This window comes from Hordeum vulgare, chromosome 6H (genome assembly GCF_904849725.1).
Source record: "Hordeum vulgare subsp. vulgare chromosome 6H, MorexV3_pseudomolecules_assembly, whole genome shotgun sequence".
Lineage (NCBI taxonomy): Eukaryota > Viridiplantae > Streptophyta > Magnoliopsida > Poales > Poaceae > Hordeum > Hordeum vulgare.
The window spans coordinates 60746630-60759185 of record NC_058523.1 but is presented as its reverse complement, the minus strand read 5'-3'; the positions used below and the strand labels follow the sequence as shown (position 1 = coordinate 60759185).

General features: G+C 41.8%; 2 protein-coding genes across 2 annotated transcripts; one reads left to right on the top strand and one right to left on the bottom strand.

The window, feature by feature from the left end:
* The first annotated feature begins 4444 nt into the window (after positions 1 to 4444).
* LOC123403336 (histone H2A-like) lies at positions 4445 to 5137 on the top strand. Its single transcript, XM_045097277.1, has one exon. The coding sequence runs from the start codon at positions 4530 to 4532 to the stop codon at positions 4995 to 4997; it is 468 nt and encodes a 155-aa protein (XP_044953212.1). The 5' UTR covers positions 4445 to 4529; the 3' UTR covers positions 4998 to 5137.
* Positions 5138 to 6119: 982 nt separating this feature from the next.
* Positions 6120 to 11459, bottom strand: LOC123401307 (DNA-binding protein BIN4). The gene is made up of 10 exons (XM_045095081.1): positions 10981 to 11459; positions 9776 to 9871; positions 9317 to 9610; positions 8923 to 8973; positions 8301 to 8418; positions 8089 to 8135; positions 7973 to 7999; positions 7618 to 7693; positions 7249 to 7391; positions 6120 to 6602 (listed from the first exon to the last, which is right to left on the bottom strand). Exons 1-10 carry the CDS (start codon positions 11023 to 11025, stop codon positions 6516 to 6518), a joined length of 984 nt encoding a protein of 327 aa, XP_044951016.1. The 5' UTR covers positions 11026 to 11459; the 3' UTR covers positions 6120 to 6515.
* Positions 11460 to 12556: the final 1097 nt, after the last annotated feature.

Here is a 12556-nt window from a genome sequence, read left to right as displayed (position 1 = left end):
ACAACTGGTTTGCTCGAGAGATGAATTCACGTACAGTTGGGTAGTTAAAAATAATAATTGACTTGACCGGTAAGTACTAGATGAGGGATGGGGGCACAAGCTTTTTCAGGTCATGATTAGACACAAAGATGCTAGTATAATAAATTATCGTTAAGCACGTTTGGTAGATGTACTATCAAATGGAAACTGGGGTACTTTGCGTATGAAAAGCTCTTATTAGCCAGACTAATACAACTTAATTAGGTTGATTTTTGGTAAATTGATAATTGCTATATAATTATTAGTGGGACATTTTAATTTTTGGCGGAAAATTTTGTTTCCACTTCACAAAAAAAAACTAAAATAATTGTGCTTATATACATGTGTAACTCAGAACACCTATATGTTCATGCAAAAAAAAACATTTTTCCTAAAATTTACAAATAGCATTTTCGGACTTTTGTAAAATACCAGCCACAATGGAGCCTAGTCTACAAAACGACGCACTACTATAGATCACCTTTGATAGATTGTCCAATCAAAATTTAAGTAAGTTCTTTTTTCCAGATAAATTGAAATAAATTCTAACAATATTAGTAGTATATCTAATGCATTAGGGTAATATTATAATACATGTAGAGTTTAATATTCATATTTTGATAATTGCTCGATTTGATTATATTAACTGTCTGTGTGGTGCTTGTTGTTAACAAAATATACATTACACAATGTAATTAGAGATTCCTGGAGAGTGAGTTTATTAGTATTTGTTATTTGTAGATTTAAGAAAATCGGTACTTTTTTGTTTACTAAAGATGGTGCTTGTTCTGCCAGATTACATCATCTATGGCCCAATGATGTAGATTAACATTTTTAGTTTGGTGCTTGTTCTGCCAGATTAGATTAACTATGGGTTAATTGTGTAGGTAAAATTCTAATCATGGTATACTTACTCTTTCATATTTATGTAACTATGGATTAGTGATGCAGTGTACCATTCTAACAGTGCTAAGTGCATATCACTAATCACATTATCTCACAGTGTGCTAATAAATTTGTTTTTGCTTCCCGTCTCGTCAATGATGTGCTACGGCTGGCAGGGGCATGCACCAGTCTTCTTTAATGCTACTCCCTCTATCCATATATATAGGGCTAATGTGTTTTTCGAGGCTAACTTTGACCGTATGCTAGAGCAATAATATATGACATTCAAGTTACATAAAGCATATCTTCAAATTCGTACGTGAAAGGAGCTTTCATTGATATAATTTTTACATTATACATTTCATATACTATTAATCTTATCAATAGTCAAAGGCAATCTCGAAAAATGCATTAGGCCCTATATATATGGATGGAGGGAGTAGCTCTTTTTGACATGATACGGGCTGGCCAAGCCATAGGGGGGCAGGAGCCGGGAATACCGGGCTGGCTCGAATCCTAAGCACATGCGAACGGACTGGATAAAGTCATGCATGTAGCTCGTCCTACAACATGCATTTCCGAGGAACAACTAAGCTTTGAATATGTCTATATGATGTGCATCTTGTAGCTAGCGTACGTCGTCGAAAGGGGATGACATTTGTGAACATTTAGTTGACAATTTTAGTTGTATGGAGGTGGCATATTCTTAAGAATAACATGATAGTTTCTTTAGAGAAAGGCATTTTCCTTTCAAAACTGACACCATTTGATCTCGCGTTACAAACTAAAACTACTATGAAAATGTGTTTGCTTGATACCCTCTTCCAAGTTGGGTTCACTAGATAACGTTACGGTTTATTAATATCAATAACATATTTGAACAACTAGATTTTGGAATTATGAGTGGCATGTTGTTTAGCTTGATGGGTGGAGTAGTGTTAGTACGACACGTAGCACTTAGGCTGATCGTAGTGAATATAAAAGAAGAAAACCCTAAGCATGATGAGCATGATGTTCACCGTGCGATGTCATATGTGAAGTTGCAAAACGCATAAGGCTACTTCGCAATTGATGTTTGCTTTCAACTAACAACTAAGATTCTATGAGATGGACAAAAAATACAGTTAACATGTGACAATCTATTTTCTGTCCGAAATCAATAATTTAAGTATACATATGAATAAGTACCCCTTTACTTGCGGTGCCGTGTAGGCATCTGATGATATATGGGCTAATTATCCTTTTGCCCTCAGTGTTGTCTTTATACTCAGTTTTGCCATCAGTTATGAATCGTGTTCAACTTTGCCCCTTGTTTGTCTGCACTGGCTCGTTCCGTGAACACTGCCATATCCATCAGGTCAACGTTTTGACTTGGACCTTACATGTGGGACCAGGCGCCACAGACGCGCTATACAATCAGACCGTTGCTCTCGTGGCTTGTGAGACCCAACAAAGAGCCGTTGAGCACAAAGTCGTTGCGGATGTGCGATATAAGTGGAGTGAGAGTCCCCGGAGCTCGCAGTAGTGAGCAAGAACCATCTAGGCTGGGGAGCTGGGCGCGGGGGACAGAGAGAAGATCTTAGTCCAAGTAGTAGGAGCAGTTATGAATTTTGGACATCTTTTTAAAATATCTAATTGTGATTCTTGTCTTCTTTGGTCTTATACTCGTGGCGAAAAATTGGTAAAATAATGTACGTATTGTAATGCATTTGGTGAAATAAAAATAACGTGCAAATTCAAAGAAAAAATAATGTGTGATAAAAAATGGATGTCGGACGACCGCGAGGATAAAATTTGGGTCCGCCCGTTGGGCACGCAGTCAACCCATTCACAAAAGGGGGACGGACACGCCACACCAAAGGGACAAAAGACAAACATAGCGCGTGTCCGTTTGAATCGCGTGTTTGGAGTTGGTCTATGTCCCAATAGGTGGACCCGATAATCTTTCTCTCTTTATTTAGTGCGTGCTTGGTTATCCACATCGATTGCATGTGTGTCTTAGTTGGCTCTGGTTGAGAAAAAACATGCAAAAACCCAACATCTACATCATTTGGTTGTGCCCCATGTAGGCTATCTGTATTAAGGGAACAGTTTTGGCATGACGTTTTGCGTCTTACATTGAATGGGCTTATGCAATTACACAATTTTCGGTTGCATACAATGGATATGATTAAGAGTTAACAATTACACATAACACACATAGTTACAGTAGAGCGCCTTGGCGACTGCGGTGGATGATGACAACAATGTCGCATTCGACACGACAAGCACAAAGTCGCGGGCGAGCGACCCCATCATCGGGATGACCAACTAGTTGCAAGCGTCGTCGCAAAGAAAGTACGTGTGAATGGATGAACATGAGGGCGCTCAGGTACAACATGGGGAGGAGAAATGCAATGCGCACGTCTTGATGGTCGCAATGTAGTAGGATGCAGGATATGAGGCTAGCAATACTGTATTAGAATAAATGCAAAGAGGTCGAGAGGAACGAAGTCAATGTTGGTTGCGATGTAGCAGAACACACGCGAGAAGTCCGAGAGAGACGATGCCGACCGCTCAAGTGTACTAGGAAATGGGCAAGAAGGCCGTGATGAACGACGACCGCTCGAGTGTAGTAGGATGCGAGACAGGAGGCATAGATGAACGATGACGACAATGACGCTAGTGCAATAAGACGCGAGAGAGGAGATCGAAAGGAATGATGTCGGCGATGATGCTAGTGTAATAGTATGCGAGACAGGAGGCCTAAAGTAATGATTAAAAAGGATTAAATGAAGAAGATTAAGGAGTATCATAGACACACATATGCATGTGTTACTCACGAGTCACGAGAAAGAGAAAGATTTAGATCCACTAGTATACGATCGTTGTCGAATATGAACACATGCAACATGAAAGTCGCGCGAAACTACGATATAACGTTACTGATCAAAGAAAATTTCAAATGACCGACCATGCACGATGAATTTGATAAAATCCATCCAAAATAGTACCAATTGAACAGAAAATTAAACATTTAAAATTAGCAAAACTACGAACGTGTGAATGGAACTACAACGCTGATGCGTTTTTGTGTATGTAGACCTTATATGAAATCAAAACATCATTGTATATATTAAAAGGGACTAATAAATGGATGAGGATGTGAGTTAAACGAACAAACCACATGCAATCTCACATACACCCAATTATTATGGAGAACGAAGTTGCATTCTGTATTCATCCGCTCAAGGTTGGTTCACTAAGAAGTATCAATCATTCGATCATTCCTGACGGGCCTGGTTGAAAGATGCTTTAAATTTCGTACGATACAAATCAAAAACTAAATGCAGGTAATCAAATAGCATAATTTCATCACATTTGAAAGCAAACACATCTTTACACATCCCAAATATTTATTCTTTATCGTTTTTGTTGGCATCACAGCCGTCCATCCCGCTGCCGATCCAGCCGTCCATTGCCGTTCACGCGGATCCATGGGCCCACCGCCCCTTCTTCCTCCCCTCCTCCCCACGAATAAATACTCGGCAATCCCGTCTCTTTCCTCACCAACGCACCCGGCAATCAGCAGTCAAGCAATCTCCACACACATCTCTCCTACTCCCGAATCCGTTCTCCACCTAGCCATGGACGCCTCAGCCACCGTAGCCGCCGGGAAGGGGAAGAAGGGCGCGGCCGGGCGCAAGGCCGGCGGCCCCAGGAAGAAGTCCGTGTCGCGGTCCGTCAAGGCCGGGCTCCAGTTCCCCGTCAGCCGCATCGGGCGCTTCCTCAAGAAGGGCCGCTACGCGCAGCGCGTCGGTTCCGGCGCCCCCGTCTACCTCGCGGCGGTCCTCGAGTACCTCGCCGCCGAGCTGCTGGAGCTGGCGGGCAACGCCGCCAAGGACAACAAGAAGAGCCGCATCACCCCCCGCCACCTGCTGCTCGCCATCAGGAACGACGAGGAGCTCGGCAAGCTGCTCACCGGCATCACCATCGCGCACGGCGGCGTCATCCCCAACATCAACCCGGTGCTGCTCCCCAAGAAAACCGCCGAGAAGTCGCCCAAGGAGCCCAAGTCGCCCAAGAAGACCGCCAAGTCCCCCAAGAAGGCGTAGGCGGCCATTGCGTAGTTAGGTCGGAGTAGCTGGGATGGATGTTACATGCATGGGTGTGCTTCAGCTCGAAGCACACTGTTTCCAGTTGTGTCGTTGTATCTTCAGACCTGTGAATTCTATGGAACAATGAGTTGCTTTGATCTTATGCTTGTTTGCCCTTGCCCGTTGCTGTCGCTAACTCGCTATGCTTGGATCTGCCTCTTTAGTGGTGTGAGTGTTCGCCATTTCATGTCCTGTGAATTTCATTCAGATCCAGGGGATTGGGCGGTCTGTCGCGAAGCCATGTGGAAATCAACTTCTTTGGCGCGTGATTGAAATATTTGGCCACGTGATTACCCGATCCAATTTCGTACAGCACTTGTTTTTAAAGATTATAGGAAAATCCGTGTCCGTTTTCCCGCTCCAATTTCGTCTAGCGCCCAAAAACATTGGACGAAATTTCGTTCTGGCGGCGAAATTTCCCGCTCCTTCTGAATTCAGTCGTCGGAGTTTGGCGGGCGACTGAAAACTGTATCCTCGCGTTACCGCCATATGTGTTGTTTTGGCGGTGAAAATCAACTAATTTTGCCGCGTGTCCGAAACATTTGGTGGTGAGATTTTGCGCCCCAAATTTCGTATAGAACTAGTCGATTTGCCGCTCCAAATTTTGTATAGCGCCCAATAGGTTTGAATTTTTTTTTTTTGCTTTGGTGGGGAGATTTGCCGCTCGTATTGAATTCGGTTGTGGGAATTTGGCGGGCAGCTGAAAACTATATCCTCTGGCTACCGCCCTTCGTCTTGGTAACATTTTTTTTTTTGAGGGAAAACGTCTTGGTAACATCTTTGCCGTCATGTGTTTGTGCAATTGTGCATGTTTTCCCCCTTTAATCTGACACGGCTGCTCCATTTCAATTCTGAAGTTTAGTTCTGGTTCCGGAGAGAGCATATCTTCCAAAATCTGATTCTGGTTCAGCCAATAAGGCTCAACCGATGCTGGCCACGCGATGCACTATGGCGCCTTTCTTCATCACGATTCAGGGGGCATCCCATGTTGGTTCCAGCTTCATTCAGCAAACATGTGGACAATTCAATTGCATCTTAAAGCACAAAAGCATATGAAGTGTCCGCTGAAATGACGTCCGCAAACCATAAACATTCAGAATTCTATTTTCCTGCTCTGGTCACACAACTGCATTGTTACATTTGAATACAACGGAATCACAGTGTACAACAACTTCTCATCACACATGCATAATAAGGCTCATCTCCTTATTACAAACAAATATGAAGTGTTTGATTTCTCAGACGCTGAGTTGGCTAACTACCAGCACAGAGCATACGGTTATTAGCATTACAACACTGTGTTTCCCCTAGTGTTCCTAAAAAAAAGTACAACATGATACACCGATAGTCCCAGATAATATCCAAACCTGGGTCGGTTATAGGGCATCGCTTCCTTGTGTCAGTTCAGAGTGAGTCCTCATCCTTGCTATTTCACAAGCTAGTTCAGAGTGAATACCCCGGTTCTTCGGCAAGTAACTATTTCTTTGCCTTCTTCGCTCTCTTCGTTGTTTGGGTTTTCCTTGTTCCCTTCTTAGCAACCTTTGCCTTCTTCTGTCCCTTTGCCTAATACCACAAAATATAGTTCAAGTTTGCCATCAGAAACTTGATGATATTGCAATGTGGTAACAAAGTATACTAAGTCTTTCATACTTCCATGATACTTGCTTGGTAATAACTAACATGCTCTAGCAGAACTGCTCACCAGCCATCAAGGCTTCAGAGATACACATGTCAAGAAAACTTTTGGATGTGTCACTATGGTCTAACTACTCCATATAGGGCATGGAAATGCTAAGCAAAGAAGTCAGTCGATCATGGTGAATACAATAAAGGGCATGTCAACAGGATATGAGCAAGTACTAAGAAATGGATGGCCATCAAAAGTTGAAATGTTTTTTTTTTGGCAAACAAGATGCAGTGTATATAACTTCTAACAAGGCAACACATCCAATCGTCAAGTACCTGGCTCCGCAATTAAAACCCAGACAACATAAGCTATGCTCCTAAGCACAAATGGAGTCTGAGAAGTTACTGCATGGTAAAATGCTGAAGTAACTGATAAATCGATGGGATCAGGTATTCATGCTTTGCATTAACGTGTGTAATAAACAGTTCATCACTAGGGACATGTAAGTATCTGAATACAATAGATCAGTCCAAAGAAATTCAAAAACTGCAGATCAACAAAAAGAGAGGCAAGAAACCACACCGCTGGCTTAATGGCTGCTTTCCTTTTGGTTTTCCCCTTAGGTTGATCTTCATTCTCATTGTTTGGATCATTCTGAGAAGCGTTAAGTTCATGAAGCCTATCACCCTCTCCATCTGAATCAAATGTGAATCCATCAAGGGTACCTATATAGACGATATCAATTGTTAGAAAAACAACTATTTTTTGTGGGCAATGTCTCACAACTTCATGAAGATTGACTGTTCTTTCACATTAAGACCATACTCAATTGCAAAAGTAGCTTGGATGAAGACTTCTCCCAAATAGTTAAGTGTTAACACAAGAAATTCAATAGCAACAAACTGTCGATTACAACTGATAGCAGATAGCCCAGCAAGACAAAAGACTGACCTTCCATCATAGTCTCTGATTCAAATAAATTGGAATGAGGTTCCAACTGAATGAAGTCATTCATGATAGCCTCTATCTGCACATGGAGAGGAGAATTAAAGCAAGCAGTTGCATCCTTTGAAACAGAATGCAACTAATACATAATCAAATTTACTAGTGAAAATGGGGCATTAGGTGATAGATGTGTTGATTCCACGGAGAAGTTAAATGCACATATACTCCCTCCGTCCAGAATCGGTTGATGCTCAAACCGTCAAACGGATGTATGTAGACATATTTCAGTGCTAGATACATCCGTTTGAGCGTCAACTAATTCCGAGCGGAGGAAGTAGACCTCATGTTATAGTAGACAAACCTTTGCTTCTGTTTGTCCCACGCTGACCTGAAAGAAATGAGATAATGCCCAGATGAATAAGGAACATACTGAAAAGTACAAATGCACAATTGCACTCAATTTTGGATGTAACTTACAACACAAAATGTCCTGGATGGCACTATAGTTGATTTGTACACTGTTCCTGTGTGAGCACAGCAAGAAAGAAGATATTAAATCGCTTGGAACATTGCAAGGAGAAGCGATTTTCAAATAACTTATCTGTTGGTACAGATAAAATTAGTGAAAAACAGAAATCAAATAAAGTATATACATGTTTACACAATAATGAAAGTAACCTTGGCAGTACCTTTCAGGTCCAGTAATAAATCATGATTTCCAGTCGGACCATCTGAAATTACTATCCTACCGACAGCTCCAATATCTCCACTCAAGTCTATCGAGTCACCATCACATTCAACCAATGCCTAGAATAAAAGATGATTATAAACTTGGGGGGACTAATAACAAAGTTCAGGTATGTGCTACTCTAGAGACGGTGTAATAATCTCTTCCAGGAAATCCATATTTTCCAAAAGGCAAGATGCCGATATATTCCATTTTAACACACATTACACATATTTGCCTGTTATCACAACTAATTTTTATATTCAGTACTTAAATAAAATCCCATTACATCCTGTCAGGGAACAAGTACATATAGCATAAAGGAACATCAAAGTCTGGCAATAAAGAAACACCAAAGTTTGGCAAAATCTCATAAATTGATTGCTCTTCCATTGATAGTAACATATGTTTCTCTTCAATTCCCTGGATGCTAATTAGACAGCTTTCTCACAAGGAAAATAGAAGCCACATAACAAGATGGATGTTCATGGTACTTCAGGCTTCTGGTTGCAGACATTGAACTTCTTATGATGAAAAATCTTTGCACTTAAGCAGCACTAGTGCGACCATTAGAACTATCATACCTTTGAACGTTGAACTTTATCAGCAATGGTCAATGGCAACCTCTGGGAGACCTGAAATTCAGAACATATACTCCGTAAAAAAACTGAGGTCTGTAACTAGTTACAGAAATAACAACCCACAGCACAAAAGACCGCAACACTTGGTAGGAATCAGCTGGAGCTTAACAAGTGCGCCCTCCGTTCACAAATATAAGATGTTATAACTTTTTTCCGAACCAGATGTATATAGACACGTTTTATTGTGTTTGTTCATTCATTTCAGTCTGTATGTAGTCCACATTGAAATATCCAAAACATCTTATATTTGTGAACAGAGATTAATGCGTAATCAGTGTTATGGAGTGAAACACATAGGAATGCGTGCAAGGGGAAGGGGAGTGGGTGGGTATCTTACAGAATTATCCGCAAGCTTGTCCTGCATTTTTTCCTCATTAGCTTCATCTTCAGGTTGTTCCAAGGTATCTATTTTTGTTTCATCTCCGGGAACCTTCTCATTAGTCTTACCATCTCTTTTCTCAGGAACTTTTCTTACAGCAACCTTTGTTTTTTTACCCTTAGCTTGCTGACCATCTTTTTTCCTGGTATTGGGAAGCGAGTCCTCTTCTTCATTAGCGTCACCAGCCCTTGAAGGGCTGTTTACAGGAGAAGCATCAGAATCAGATGAGAGCATCAACTTCTTCCTCGGAGCCTATACAAAGAGATGTTGGTATAGATATTAACGATACAGTTACATGGACAGGTGTGTGCAACTAGTACATGTTCCCTCAAAAAGCCTAGTACATGCATTGAAGTTATAGCTACTGGTCCTCAACACCAACCAAACAAGTTATAGAAAAGCCTAAAGATAAGGTACCTTTTCTTCTTGTTTAGATGGACCGGTTCTTGTAGGGCTATTTCCACGAGAACGGTCGGAATCAGAAGAAAGCATCACCGGTGCAGTACTTGGTGCCTGTATCCAAAAGAGAAGCGCCATTCATGTGTGTGTAGCCGTAACTAACAACAATGTAATTGCCAAACAATAGCAATCCACTTATAGAGAACTCTGGTCTTGGTAAGAACATGACACAATTACGGAAAGCCAAAGTAGATCAAGGACAACATACTGGCTTTCACAAAAGCCCACCAGCACCAAAATGAAAGATATAATTAGTTATATGAATTGGCGACAGGGCAGGATAAGAGGAGAGTAACATATGCTAGAAATGGTGGCCGTCTGCAACACAGCGCAACCTGTTCTAAGGATTTGCTGCAGGGCTCAATTCCTGTTGGAATTATGTATCCTGCAACTATATTCAAATAATAGGAATTGCTAATATTCGAAATACCTCATTATGGAATTATACATATATTTATACATGGAATTACTTTCATGATTATCGTGGAATTATTACTTGTTGGAACATACTTAAGTTATATACTTAAGGAAGCTGGTCGATTATCACTGGAATACAATATATTATTTATATTGGAAAGACTACCCGGGTATAGTGATGATCGGAAGGAGCTAGATCGTATAATTAGATTACAGCCCTAATGTTGATCTACATAATTAGAGGAATTTACACTCTATTATGGCGCGTTGCTCACAAGCGTGTGCTCCCGGGACATAAACTGGTAGAATCCGTTAACAGACAAATATGATCGTGGTTGGTAATTTGATCTGGACTCTATCCCGGAAAACTAGTTAAAATGACTAGGAATATTATCTCTATAAGAGATGGACTCTTTGGAAAGACAGTACAAGAAAGGTCCCTACCCCTAGCCTCAGATATGCGATTGTGAGTGGCACCACGGATAAGCGCAGAGGAATAGGGGTAGACCACATACCCTAAATATCTAACAATTCCCAACTCAAATCTGCACCGAAGCAACGGGTACATACATCAAAGAGCTAAGCAGCTAAGTGGCGCCAATCTGCATATCCACCCAACCATAGATCTCTTTCTGAAATAAATCTTCGTGCAGGTTGTTCCCCGAAAGAGAAAAAAAAAACCATTCGCAGCAGCAGACGGGGAGGATTTGAAGAAGAAGTTTGAGTAGGGAAGGTGAGATGGTTACCTGGAAGGCGGTAAGCCAGTCGGGGTCACCATCTTCGTCCCCCATTCCTACCGCCGCCGCCGCCGCCGGCGCCTCCGGCTCTGATTAGGGAAGCGGCGAGTGACAGTCCGAACAAACTCTAGGCCCAGTCGAGATTTGGAGGGTTTAGGCGCCGGGATTTAGGGAACGAAGCGGCAGCCCTGCTTCCACCGTGCGGCCGGGCCCTTTGCCGTTCTAGGCGGAGCTTCTGCTACTAGACGATGGGGCTCCGACCAAACCACGCCTGACGCCGCCGCCGTGGAAGGTTCGGGAGAAGGGTGTTTGCTCGGTAGGATTTCGCGGATGCAGGGGGCTTGAGGAGAGAGGCGAGGCGGAGAGGCGCTGGTACGTGGCGGCGCGGGAGATCGCCGGAGGCTGCCGGTGCTGGGAGTGGGCGGTGGTGGCGATTTGGGGATGGAGAGAGGCGTCGGGGAGAGAGACTGCGCCGGGTTAGGATGGCCTAAGCGGCCTGGGCCGAGTGCGGAGCGAACTTTGCGGCGACCCAAATTCATTCCAGTTAGGGCTGTATGGCCCAGGAAAAATAGGGTGCTCCTATACGGCGCTGCAGGCGCCGGTTCCTGCTCCAGGCGCCTGCAGCGCCCCCTGTTGGGCCAGACCAATAACCATTGGCTTACAAAAAAAGAAGGAAATAAAATAAATAAAACTAGAAAACTAAAAATCGTATTTAAAAAATGTTCATGGATTTTGAAACGGTTCATAAATTTTCATAAAGTCAATCCAATTCAAAAGAAGTTCACTAATTTTCCAAAAACGTTCATCAAATTTTTAAAAAGTTCATCATTTTTTTAAATTCATCGAATTTTAAAAATGTTCATCTATTTTGAAAAAAAGTTCATCATGTTTGAAAAAAGTTCTTCGAATATGAAATGAGTTCACAGATTTTTAAAAACAATTCACGGTTTTGAAAAAAGTTCAGAAAAATTGATAAAAGTTTATCATTGTTTTAAAAAGTTCATGGAATTTGAACGCAGTTTTTTTTTGTCACTCCAGAAGATGAGCCGAGCCCAGCTAACGCGCTGCGCGCGCCGGTTAGCAAATTTGCCTGTAAACCGGCGCCTGTGGCGCTAAATAGGATTCGCCGAAAAATACTAGCCCGTTAACGACCTGGCGCTCGCACTGTCGCTGGCATAGGCCGGCCCACGAGTACGCTGGCTCGATCGGGCTGAGTTCGGTCTCTAGGTTCGCTTGTTCGGCCGCTCGCTAGCTGTTCAGTTTTTTTTTGTTCTGTGTTTTTCTTTTGACCCGGTAGGAAAAAACCGTCCTGTTTTTCTATTTATGAAAAAAATAAAAAAGTGAAATATTTTTCTACAGATTTAAAGGAAAAGGTTCATATTTTTTTTGGAAACAAATCATCAATTTAGGGAAAAGTTCATAAATTTTGAAAAAAGTTCATAGAAATTGAAATAAAGGTTCATTAAATTTGGAAAAAGTTCACCAAAATAAAGAAAATCATGAATCTATATTTTATCTATTTGGAAAAAACTTCACTAAATTTTAAAAAAAAACTTCATCAATTTGAAAACAAAAGTTCATGTAT

Excerpts from the sequence above, each read along its gene's own strand:
- LOC123403336 (XM_045097277.1), top strand. The coding sequence starts at position 4,530 with ATGGACGCCTCAGCCACCGTAGCCGCCGGGAAGGGGAAGAAGGGCGCG.
- LOC123401307 (XM_045095081.1), bottom strand. The coding sequence starts at position 11,025 with ATGGGGGACGAAGATGGTGACCCCGACTGGCTTACCGCCTTCCAG. Across the intron at positions 9,872-10,980 it reads ACTGGCTTACCGCCTTCCAG|GCACCAAGTACTGCACCGGT; the intron begins GTAACCATCTCA and ends TTTTGGATACAG. Across the intron at positions 8,419-8,922 it reads ATAAAGTTCAACGTTCAAAG|GCATTGGTTGAATGTGATGG; the intron begins GTATGATAGTTC and ends CTTTTATTCTAG.